At 48.2% G+C, this 12,566-nt stretch overlaps 1 protein-coding gene across 4 annotated transcripts in view; it reads left to right on the top strand.

The window, feature by feature from the left end:
• The window catches only part of RNF38 (ring finger protein 38), a 514,010-nt gene that overhangs the window by 496,469 nt on the left and 4,975 nt on the right, over positions 1 to 12,566 (top strand). For all 4 annotated transcript variants that reach the window (XM_063914635.1, XM_063914636.1, XM_063914638.1 and 1 more), the window contains 2 exons: positions 6,001 to 6,122; positions 12,323 to 12,422. In XM_063914635.1, coding sequence (XP_063770705.1) covers positions 6,001 to 6,122; positions 12,323 to 12,422 — 222 coding nt within the window. The remainder of the gene's footprint in view (positions 1 to 6,000; positions 6,123 to 12,322; positions 12,423 to 12,566) is intronic.

Genomic DNA, 12,566 nt, shown 5'->3' with positions numbered 1-12,566 from the left:
AAGGCTTAGACCTGGAGCCCCAGCCCCAGGGCGCCATTTCCAGTAAATGTTCCCGCCCTGGAGCTGCATATCTGTCTCTCCCTCACTCCCTGTCAGTGTTTGGGCGCTATTTCTCCAGCTACACTGTTCCTGGGACTGCTTGGGCAAATCCTCCTTTGTAAAGCCGCCTGGTTGTCAGCGCTGCGACTTTACATGACACTTAAGTATTCTACATGTCAATTAGACAGTGTTAGTTAAGAAAGAGTACATTTAGTTAGGCGTTTCTAGTACAATTACCCTGTGATATACATCCAGTTCTTACTGTGCAGTATTATATCTATTGATTATTTATATATATATATATATATATATATATATATATATATATATATATATATATATATATATATATATATATATATATAATAAAAGCTGGTCCAGTGCAGTATTATTGTTGGTAATAACCTCTGCATTGTATAACTGTGACTATATGTGTGTGCATTAGCTTGCTGAGTGATTTCCATTGCGTGTCTCTCACTCACCTTGCGATCCCTATATTCTATAACCTGAGGGGGCTTGGTGCGTCAGGTTTTATAATATAGGATATTCACAAGATATACTCTAATTTGTATTTTTTCTGTGATTTTAGTCACCATATCTCTCCTGTATCTCTGCTTGTGCTGACTACACTGCGCAGGGGTTTGGGCATGAGGTATTGTGCTGCTGACAATTGTACTGTGTTACCTGATATTGCAAGTTATATCATGTCTGCTTCTGAAGGTAACGGTTCTGGGGCTGAACACACTGCCGGTGTTGCTGAAGCCACAGATCCCTATGAGGAGACTATAGCAGCTGCGGGGTCTGGTTCTGGGGGCTCCTTGCCCCCCAGTGGGACTTTGGCGACGGGGGTCCATAATGACCCACCGTGGGTTACTTTCTCCACGCTTCTAAATACGCTAGTTACTAAACTAACACCCCCTATGGGACCTCCTATGCCGGTTCAACCGTATGTGGTCCCCGTGGCTAACCCGCCGTGGGCAGATAATTTGTCTGCTCAATTGAAGAAATTTAACCAGTCCTTGGCTACTAAAAGTCCTCGCTCGCCTAATGACCATGGGGTCCTCTAAGCGAGCTCTTACCTCCTCACAATCCACTGCTGTCACTGACACCTCGTCTGATGAAGATGGCGCTTACACTGACCCCACAGATTCTGACACAGATACTGCTGATGGGGAGGATAGTTCACAGGTAAATGTTCCTGATCTTTTGGAGGCTATTAAGTTGATTCTACAGATTACGGATGATCCCGAGCCATCCGTCCCTCCTAAGAAACCAGATAGGTTCAAGCGTCAGAAGGTGGTTAAACAAGTTTTACCTCACTCTGACCACCTAGTGGATATACGTCAGGAATCCTGGGGAAAGCCAGGAAAGAAGTTTGTGCCTCAAAAGAAGATGCTGGCTCGCTATCCCCTCGCGCCAGAGCTGTCTAAAATTTGGGAAACTCCTCCTCCAGTAGACTCTCATGTGGCTAGGATGGTGGTTTCCTCAGCTCTACCTGTCACTACCGTCATGTCTCTAAAAGAGCCTACGGATAAACGTGTGGAGAATTGTCTGAAAGCGATTTACAACCTCACGGGTGCTGCACAAGGGCCCACTATTGCAGCAACATGGGCTGCAGAGGCTATTGAAGCATGGGCCCTAGAGTTGGAAGCTGAAATCTCTTCTGACTATGCTAGACAATGCTTGTCATATATTGTCACAGCTTCTCGCTATATTAAAGAGGCGGCTTCTAATGCCGGTATTCTAGCAGCCAAGGCCTCTACTACGTCAGTCCTGGCTCGCCGGATATTGTGGCTGAGATCCTGGTCTGTGGATCTGGACTCTAGAAAAACCCTGGAGGTACTCCCAGTCAAGGGAGAGATTCTGTTTGGGGAGGACTTAAATAAGATAGTGGCGGACTTGGCTACTGCCAAAACTGCCTGTCTGCCAAGTACCGCTCCTTCTGTGTCGAAGGCTAAAGGTACTTCCTTACACCCCTTTCGTCCTTCAGGTAAAGCAAAAGGTCAGGCGTACCACAAGCAGGCCCGCACTTCCAAACCTGGTAAGCCAAAGCCCAAAAGAGCCTGGGCTGCCCGTCGGCCAGCTTCCAAGACCGATAAGCCTGCCGCATGACGGGGCGGGCCTCCCCCTGGGGGATCCCAGGGTGGGGGGGGCCGGCTTCTAGGGTATACCCAGGAATGGTTGAAGACCACTTCAGATGCCTGGGTACGGGAAGTCGTCACTCGAGGTTACGCCATAGCCTTCAAAAACCGTCCCCCTCATCGATTTTGTCTGACAGACGTCCCTTTGGACCAGACAAAGGCAAAAACTCTACACTCGGTGGTACAGACCCTCCTGGATACAGGAGTGGTGGTACAGGCAGGTGCTTCTTGCTCAGAGGGGGCCGGGGGTACTATTCTCCGCAGTTTCTAGTCCCGAAACTGAATGGGTCTTCTCGGCCCATTCTCAGCCTCAAGGCATTGAACTGGTTTGTGAAAGTTTCCAAGTTCCGTATGGAAACCCTTCGCTCTATAGTTCTGGCCTTGGAACCTGGGGATTATATGGTCTCCCTGGACATACAAGATGCTTACCTGCAAATTCCTATAGCAGTGTCACATCAGCAGTACCTGAGGTTTGCGATTGGCAACCTCCATTACCAGTTTCGGGCGTTACCTTTTGGTTTAACTACGACTCCGCGAGTATTCACCAAAGTTATGGTGGTAATGACGGTGGTACTCCGCCGTCAAGGGATCAGGATCCTGCTGTATCTGGACGACTTGTTGATCCTGGCAAATTCCCCAGAACTTCTCCTACGTAATCTGTATATGACTGTCCGGTTTCTGCAAGCCCACAGGTGGCTCATCAACTAGAAGAAATCCTCCCTGGTTCCTGCTCAGAGCATGGTGCACCTGGGAGCGCTATTGGACACTCACAACCAGCGGTTGTTCTTGTCCCAGGAGAAAGTCCTGAAGCTTCAGGACAAGATTCGTTGCTTCCTTTCTCATCCGCAAGTGTCGATACATTCGGCGATGCAGGTGCTGAGCCTCATGGTGTCAGCATTTGACATGGTGGAGTATGCTCAATTCCATTCTCACCCCCGCCAGAGGCTGATTCTAGCCAAGTGGGACGGCCTGCCTCACCGGATCAGGTCTCACATGATCTCATTGACTCCGGAGGTCCGTCTGTCGCTGAACTGGTGGCTCCAGGACCAATGATTTGTGCAGGGGCCGTCCCTTCTGGATATCCGACTGGGTCCTGTTGACAGATGCCAGTCTAAGAGGTTGGGGTGCGGTGCTGGAGCAACACTCCCTTCAGGGCCGGTGGATCTCCTCTCGATCAACATTCTGGAATTGCGGGCGGTCTTCAATTCGTTGAACCTGGCCCAGCATTTAATTCAGAACCGTCCTGTTCAAGTACAGTCGGACAACGCCACCACAGTGGCTTACATAAATCATCATGGCGGCACTCGAAGCCGGTTGGCAATGAAGGAAGTCTCACGGATTCTGCAATGGGCGGAACGCCATCTACCGGCCGTATCGGCAATATTCATTCCAGGAGTCCTGAATTGGGAAGCAGACTTTCTCAGTCGTCAGGACGTACACGCCGGAGAGTGGGGCCTCCATCCAGCAGTGTTTCAACTCCTAGTGGAAAAGTGGGGCTTTCCAGACGTAGATCTGATGGCGTCTCGACACAATCACAAGGCTTCGGTCTTCGGAGCAAGGACAAGGGATCCTCAAGCAGCATTCGTGGATGCGCTGGCGGTGCCGTGGAGGATTCGGCTGCCATACATGTTCCCTCTGGTGTCACTCCTGCCCAGGGTAATTCGGAAGTTCAAGCAAGAAAGAGGAATTCTGCTTCTCATAGCTCCAGCGTGGCCCAGACGGCACTGGTTCTCAGACCTGCAGGGCCTATCGTCAGAGCGTCCAATTCTACTTCCACAACGCCCAGACCTCCTCGTTCAGAGCCCCTGTGTCTACCAGGACCTAGCCCGGCTATCTTTGACGGTGCGGCTCTTGAAGCTTCCGTCTTGAGGGCTAAAGGGTTTTCTGAGGCGGTCATTCAAACTTTGTTGCAGGCCCGGAAACCGGCTTCTGCTCGGATTTACCATAGGGTCTGACATTCTTACTTTGTTTGGTGCGCATCTAACAATTATGACGCTTCCACGTTTAGTACAGCCAAGTTGTTGGCCTTTCTTCAGCAGGGCCTGGACTTAGGCCTGCGTCTGGCCTCCCTCAAGGTTCAAATATCTGCCTTGTTGGTGTGGTTTCAGAGAAAGATTGCGACTTTACCTGATGTGCATACCTTTACTCAGGGTGTGTTGCGTATCCAACCTCCCTACGTCCCGCCTGTGGCTCCTTGGGACTTGTTGGTGGTTTTGGAGGCGTTACAAGAGTCTCCGTTTGAACCTCCTGGTTCAGCTGATCTTGAGTGGTTTTCCCTTAAGGTGGTGTTTCTGCTGGCTATTGCTTCAGCTGGAAGAGTGTCGGATTTGGGTGCCTTGTCTTGTAGTTCCCCATATCTGATATTTCACCGTGACCGGGTGGTTCTTAGGACTCGTCCCGGTTATTTGCCTAAGGTGGTTTCTTCGTTCCACCTTAATCAGGAGATTGTGGTACCGGCCTTTGTCTCTCCTGATCTGTCTCTCAAAGAGCGGTCTTTGGATGAGGTACGGGCTCTCCGTATCTATGTGAAGAGAACTGCTTCTGTTAGGAAATCTGATTCTCTCTTTATTCTGTTTGGGTTTCACAAACGGGGCTGGCCTGCTCACAAGCAGACTTGGCCAGATGGATTAGAATGGTGATTGCACATGCTTATGTGAGGGCTGGTCTGTCAGCTCCTGCTCACATTATGGCCCATTCTACTTGGTCTGTTGGACCTTCTTGGGCGGCCCGCCGTGGTGCGACCCTTGAACAATTGTGCATGGTGGCTACGTGGTCCTCAGTGAACACGTTCATAAGGTTCTATGCCTTCGATACTGCCGCTTCCCAGGATGCTTCTTTTGGACGCCGGGTTCTTGTGCCCGCTTCAGTGCGTCCCCTCCCATAAGGAACTGCTTTAGGACATCCCCAATGTCTATCCTTGTGGAGCCCAGTGTACCCCGCAGCAGAAAACAAGTTTTATGGTAAGAACTTACCTTTGTTAAAACTCTTTCCGCGAGGTACACTGGGCTCCACAAGGCGCCCACCCTGATGCACTTGGCTTCTTTGGGTTGGTATGGTATTAGCCGCTGACACTTCTCCTGTCGGGAGAGTGTGGTGTTTGTGGCAACTTGCAGTTGTCATCTCTTTTACTTGCTACTGCATTGGGCTGGTTAACAAAACTGAGCTCCTGTGCACGGAGGCGGGGTGATATAGGAGGCGGCGCTATGCATCTTGGGAAGAAGGTCAAAGCTTTTGAGCCTGTTGGTGCTTCGGATCAAGATCCTACTCTACACCCCAATGTCTATCCTTGTGGAGCCCAGTGTACCCCGCAGCAGAAATAATCAGCGTAACACAGAGTGGGGCTCTCCAATGCTTTTCTGTCTCCTTATACCTTCAATTGATTTACCATCCATATTTCTTCCCTCCATACTATACCAAATCCCTATTCAACTCCATTGCTTATACCACCTACAAATCCTTATTACGCTCAAGTTTTACTAAGCCTATAACCTAAGTTCTTACCATAAAACTCGTTTTTTGCTGACCATTCCTATCTAATGTTTCTTGTTTGATTCTGGTATGACATGCTCAGCAAGCATTTAGAGAAGGTTGATGTTTTACAGAACAGCACTGTTACAATGTTGTAAACCTTTCTTTAAATGGCAGATTATATAGCTGTATTTTATATAGGGAGCCTCGCCTGTTTGTGCTGGGCCCTCCTGTATTTATGTCTAACCAATCTGAAAGATTAGTTGTTAACCCCTTACTGATTAATGCACATAACCTGTAATTAGGTGAATATTTTGTAAAATATATGTCTGGCTTATTTTGTTCTTTGCAGGCATTGCTAAATCTAGCCGAAAGACTTGGTGAAGCAAAACCACGAGGATTAACAAAAGCAGATATAGAACAGCTTCCATCATATAGGTTTAACCCGAACAACCACCAGTCAGAGCAGACCTTGTAAGTTTTTTTTGTTTGTTTTTTTGTTAATGTAAAGATAGATTTAAAGGTTTTTGTTTTGTTTTTTTGCTGATTTTAAAATTAAATTCTATTTGTTGCACTGTTCATGGATTAGTAATTGGGGTTTTCTGCGGAGCCTTATTTCTCGTGTTCTGCATTGTCTAATGCAGTGGTCCTCGCAATGAGGGGTGTCTGCATTAGGGAATGTTGGTCACCATTGAAATGCATACTAAAGGCAGATGGATAAAGACATTGTAAAAAAAAAAGTGTGTGTGTATAAAACTAAAAATCACACCTATTTAGATAGAGAGAGGCGTGATACATGTATAGTAGTAATAATCCAAATTATAAAAATATACGTGAAATATTTTCTTTCTGATGTGTGATTCAAAATGATTTTTCTCTAACGTCCTAGTGGATGCTGGGACTCCGTCAGGACCATGGGACTCCGTCAGGACCATGGGGAATAGCGGGCTCCGCAGGAGACAGGGCACATCTAAAAAAGCTTTTAGGTCACATGGTGCGTACTGGCTCCTCCCCCTATGACCCTCCTCCAAGCCTCAGTTAGGTTAAGTTAGGTTTTTGTGCCCGTCCGAGAGGGTGCAATCTAGGTGGCTCTCCTAAAGAGCTGTTTAGAAAAGTTTTTTTTTAGGTTTCAATCTCAGTGATTCCTGCTGGCAACAGGATCACTGCATCGAGGGACTTAGGGGAGAGATTTCCAACTCACCTGCGTGCAGGATGGATTGGAGTCTTAGGCTACTGGACACTTAGCTCCAGAGGGAGTCGGAACACAGGTCAGCCTGGGGTTCGTCCCGGAGCCGCGCCGCCGATCCCCCTTACAGACGCTGAAGAGACGGCAGAACGGAGGTCCGGAAAGCAGGCGGCAGAAGACTCCTCAGTCTTCTTGAAGGTAGCGCACAGCACGGCAGCTGTGCGCCATTGTTGTCACACGGCTCACTGACTCAGTCACGGAGGGTGCAGGGCGCTACTGGGGGCGCCCTGGGCAGCAATATAATTACCTTTAGTGGCAAAATAAATACATCACATATAGCCATTAAGGCTATATGTATGTATTTTAACCCAGGCCAGTTTCTTAAAAACCGGGGAAAAGCCCGCCGAAAAAGGGGCGGAGCTTATTCTCCTCAGCACTCAGCGCCATTTTCCTGCTCAGCTCCGCTGGTGAGGAAGGCTCCCAGGTCTCTCCCCTGCACTGCACTACAGAAACAGGGTAACAAAGAGAAGGGGGGCATAAATTGGCGATATTTATATATTAAGAGCGCATATATAGTAAACAACACCTTCTAGGGTTGTTTATATACATTTATAGCGCTTTTGGTGTGTGCTGGCAAACTCTCCCTCTGTCTCCCCAAAGGGCTAGGGGGTCCTGTCTTCGATTAGAGCATTCCCTGTGTGGCTGCTGTGTGTCGGTACGTGTGTGTCGACATGTATGAGGACGATGTTGGTGTGGAGGCAGAGCAATTGCCGATGATGGTAATGTCACCCCCTAGGGAGTCGACACCGGAATGGATGGCTTTAGTTATGGAATTACGTGATAATGTCAGCACATTACAAAAGTCAGTTGACGAAATAAGACGCCCGGCAAACCAGTTAGTACCGGTTCAGGCGTCTCAGACACCGTCAGGGGCTGTAAAACGTCCTTTACCTCAGTCAGTCGACACGGGTACCGACACAGATGAATCTAGTGTCGACGGTGAAGAAAAAAACGTATTTTCCAATAGGGCCACACGTTATATGATCACGGCAATGAAGGAGGCTTTGCAGATCTCTGATACTGCTGGTACCTCAAAAAGGGGTATTATGTGGGGGGTGAAAAAACTACCTGTATTTTTTCCAGAATCAGAGGAATTGAATGACGTGTGTGATGAAGCGTGGGTTAACCCCGATAGAAAACTGCTAATTTCCAAGAAGTTATTGGCATTATACCCTTTCCCACCAGAGGTTAGGGCGCGCTGGGAAACACCCCCTAGGGTGGATAAGGCGCTCACACGTTTATCAAAGCAAGTGGCGTTGCCGTCTCCTGATACGGCCGCCCTCAAGGATCCAGCAGATAGGAGGCTGGAAACTACACTGAAGAGTATATACACGCATACTGGTGTTATACTGCGACCGGCAATAGCCTCAGCCTGGATGTGCAGTGCTGGGGTAGTGTGGTTGGATTCTCTGACTGAAAATATTGATACCCTGGATAGGGACAGTATTTTATTGACTCTAGAGCAATTAAAGGATGCTTTCCTTTATATGCGAGATGCTCAGAGGGATGTTTGTACTCTAGCATCAAGAGTAAGCGCGATGTCCATATCTGCCAGAAGAAGTTTATGGACGCGACAGTGGTCAGGTGATGCGGATTCCAAGAGGCATATGGAAGTATTGCCATATAAAGGAGAGGAATTGTTTGGGGTCGGTCTTTCGGACCTGGTGGCCACGGCAACTGCCGGCAAATCCACTTTTTTACCTCAGACCCCCTCCCAACAGAAAAAGACACCGTCTTTTCAGCCGCAGTCCTTTCGCTCCTATAAAAAGCGACCAAAAGGACAGTCTTATCTGCCGCGAGGCAGAGGAAAGGGTAAGAAAGGGCAGCAAGCAGCCCCTACCCAGGAACAGAAGCCCGCCCCGGCTTCTACAAAGCCATCAGCATGACGCTGGGGCTTTACAAGCGGACTCAGGAACGGTGGGGGGTCGACTCAAGATTTTCAGCAATCAATGGGTTCACTCACAAGTGGACCCGTGGGTCCTGCAGATAGTATCTCAGGGTTACATGCTGGAGTTCGAAAGGTCTCCCCCTCGCCGGTTCCTAAAGTCTGCTTTACCAACGTCTCCCTCAGAAAGGACGTCGGTTTTGGAAGCCATTCACAAGCTGTATTCTCAGCAGGTGATAGTCAAGGTACCCCTCCTACAACAGGGAAAGGGGTATTATTCCACACTATTTGTGGTACCGAAACCGGACGGTTCGGTAAGGCCTATTCTAAATCTGAAATCCTTGAACCTGTACATAAAGAAATTCAAGTTCAAGATGGAGTCACTCAGAGCAGTGATAGCGAATCTGGAAGAAGGAGACTTCATGGTGTCCTTGGACATAAAAGATGCTTATCTACATGTCCCGATTTACCCCTCACACCAAGGGTATCTCAGGTTCGTGATACAAGACTGTCATTATCAGTTTCAAACGCTGCCGTTTGGGTTGTCCACGGCCCCTCGGGTCTTTACCAAGGTAATGACCGAAATGATGGTTCTTCTACGAAGAAAAGGCGTATTAATTATCCCTTACTTGGACGATCTCCTGATAAGGGCAAAGTCCAGAGAACAGCTGGAAGTCGGTGTAGCGCTAACACAAGTAGTGCTTCAGCAACACGGGTGGATTCTAAATCTTCCAAAATCTCAATTGACCCCGACAACACATCTGCTGTTCCTGGGCATGATTCTGGACACGGTTCAGAAAAAGGTATTTCTCCCGGAAGAGAAAGCAAGGGAGTTATCCGAACTTGTCAAGAACCTCCTAAAACCAGGAACTGTGTCAGTACATCAATGCACAAGAGTCCTGGGAAAGATGGTGGCTTCGTACGAAGCGATTCCATTCGGCAGATTCCATGCACGAACATTTCAGTGGGATCTGCTGGACAAATGGTCCGGATCGCATCTGCACATGCATCAGCGGATAACACTGTCACCGAGAACAAGGTTGTCTCTCCTGTGGTGGTTGCAGACTGCCCATCTGTTAGTGGGCCGCAGATTCGGCATACAGGACTGGGTCCTGGTGACTACGGATGCCAGCCTACGAGGTTGGGGAGCAGTCACAAAGGGAAGAAACTTCCAGGGCGTGTGGTCAAACCTGGAGACGTCTCTTCACATAAATATACTGGAGCTAAGAGCGATCTACAATGCTCTAAGCCTGGCAAAATCGCTGCTTCAGGGTCAGCCGGTGTTGATCCAGTCCGACAACATCACGGCAGTCGCCCACGTAAACCGACAAGGCGGCACGAGAAGCAGGAGTGCAATGGCAGAAGCTGCAAGGATTCTGCGCTGGGCGGAGAATCATGTCGTAGCACTGTCAGCAGTGTTCATCCCGGGAGTGGACAACTGGGAAGCAGATTTCCTCAGCAGACACGACCTTCACCCGGGAGAGTGGGGACTTCATCCAGAAGTTTTCCACATGATTGTGAACCGTTGGGAAAAACCAAAGGTGGACATGATGGCGTCTCGCCTCAACAAAAAATTGGACAGGTATTGCGCCAGGTCAAGAGACCCTCAGGCAATAGCTGTGGACGCTCTGGTAACACCGTGGGTGTACCAGTCAGTGTATGTGTTCCCTCCTCTGCCTCTCATACCAAAGGTACTGAGAATTATACGGAAAAGAGGAGTAAGAACAATACTGGTAGCTCCGGACTGGCCAAGAAGAACTTGGTATCCGGAACTTCAAGAGATGCTCACGGAGGATCCGTGGCCTCTACCTCTAAGAAGGGATCTGCTTCAGCAGGGACCTTGTATGTTCCAAGACTTACCGCGGCTGCGTTTGACGGCATGGCGGTTGAACGTCGGATTCTAAAAGAGAAGGGCATTCCTGAGGAAGTTATTCCTACTTTAATTAAAGCCAGGAAAGAAGTGACCGCACAACATTATCACCGCATTTGGAGAAAATATGTTGCGTGGTGTGAGGCCAAGAAGGCTCCAACGGAAGAATTTCAATTGGGTCGATTCTTACATTTCCTGCAAGCAGGATTGTCTATGGGCCTCAAATTGGGGTCCATTAAAGTTCAAATTTCGGCCTTATCAATTTTCTTCCAGAAGGAATTGGCGTCAGTGCCTGAAGTACAAACTTTTGTCAAAGGTGTACTACATATACAACCCCCAATAGTGCCTCCAGTGGCACCGTGGGATTTGAACGTGGTTCTAAATTTTCTCAAATCTCATTGGTTTGAGCCTTTAAAATCGGTAGATTTAAAATACCTTACATGGAAGGTAACCATGCTGTTGGCCCTGGCTTCAGCCAGGAGAGTTTCGGAGTTGGCAGCTTTGTCATACAAAAGCCCATATCTGATATTCCATTCGGACAGGGCAGAATTGAGGACACGTCCTCAATTTCTCCCTAAGGTGGTTTCGGCATTTCACTTGAACCAGCCTATTGTGGTGCCTGCGGCTACTAGCGACTTGGAGGACTCCAAGTTACTGGACGTTGTCAGAGCATTAAAAATATATATTTCAAGGACAGCTGGAGTCAGAAAATCTGACTCGTTGTTTACATTGTATGCACCCAACAAGTTGGGTGCTCCTGCGTCTAAACAGACGATTGCACGTTGGATATGTAGTACAATCCAACTTGCACATTCTGTGGCAGGCCTGCCACAGCCTAAATCTGTAAAGGCCCATTCCACAAGGAAAGTGGGCTCATCCTGGGCGGCTGCCCGAGGAGTCTCGGCATTACAACTTTGCCGAGCAGCTACGTGGTCAGGGGAGAACACGTTTGTAAAATTTTACAAATTTGATACTCTGGCTAAAGAGGACCTGGAGTTCTCTCATTCGGTGCTGCAGAGTCATCCGCACTCTCCCGCCCATTTGGGAGCTTTGGTATAATCCCCATGGTCCTGACGGAGTCCCAGCATCCACTAGGACGTTAGAGAAAATAAGAATTTACTTACCGATAATTCTATTTCTCATAGTCCGTAGTGGATGCTGGGCGCCCATCCCAAGTGCGGATTGTCTGCAATGCTTGTACATAGTTATTGTTACAAAAATCGGGTTATTACTGTTGTTGTGAGCCATCTGTTCAGAGGCTACTTCGTTTGTGTTATCATACTGTTAACTGGGTTCAGATCACAAGTTGTACGGTGTGATTGGTGTGGCTGGTATGAGTCTTACCCGGGATTCAAGATCCTTCCTTATTGTGTACGCTCGTCCGGGCACAGTACCTAACTGAGGCTTGGAGGAGGGTCATAGGGGGAGGAGCCAGTACGCACCATGTGACCTAAAAGATTTTTTAGATGTGCCCTGTCTCCTGCGGAGCCCGCTATTCCCCATGGTCCTGACGGAGTCCCATGGTCCTGACGGAGTCCCAGCATCCACTACGGACTATGAGAAATAGAATTATCGGTAAGTAAATTCTTATTTTATTTTAGGTTACTAATGACTCTTGTTGGTCAGGAGTATGTTAGGCTGCTATATCGCCTTAATTGTAAAATATTTTTCAGATGCGTAGTGTGCATGTGTGATTTCGAGTCAAGACAGCTACTAAGAGTCTTACCATGCAACCATGAATTCCATGCGAAGTGTGTCGACAAATGGCTTAAGGTGAGATTCTCATTCACAGAAGTTTATGGAATTTTATTTAGTTTGTGAAGTTGGGATCCCTGTAGTTTGGCTGTACACATGCTGAATTGTCCTCCCATAAATCAGTTTTGCTGATGAATTGCAGGCATACTTAAGGCCCATTTG

Source organism: Pseudophryne corroboree, chromosome 1, assembly GCF_028390025.1.
Source record: "Pseudophryne corroboree isolate aPseCor3 chromosome 1, aPseCor3.hap2, whole genome shotgun sequence".
NCBI lineage: Eukaryota > Metazoa > Chordata > Amphibia > Anura > Myobatrachidae > Pseudophryne > Pseudophryne corroboree.
The sequence above is the reverse complement of the archived record's forward strand: the minus strand, read 5'-3'. Positions and strand labels throughout refer to the sequence as shown.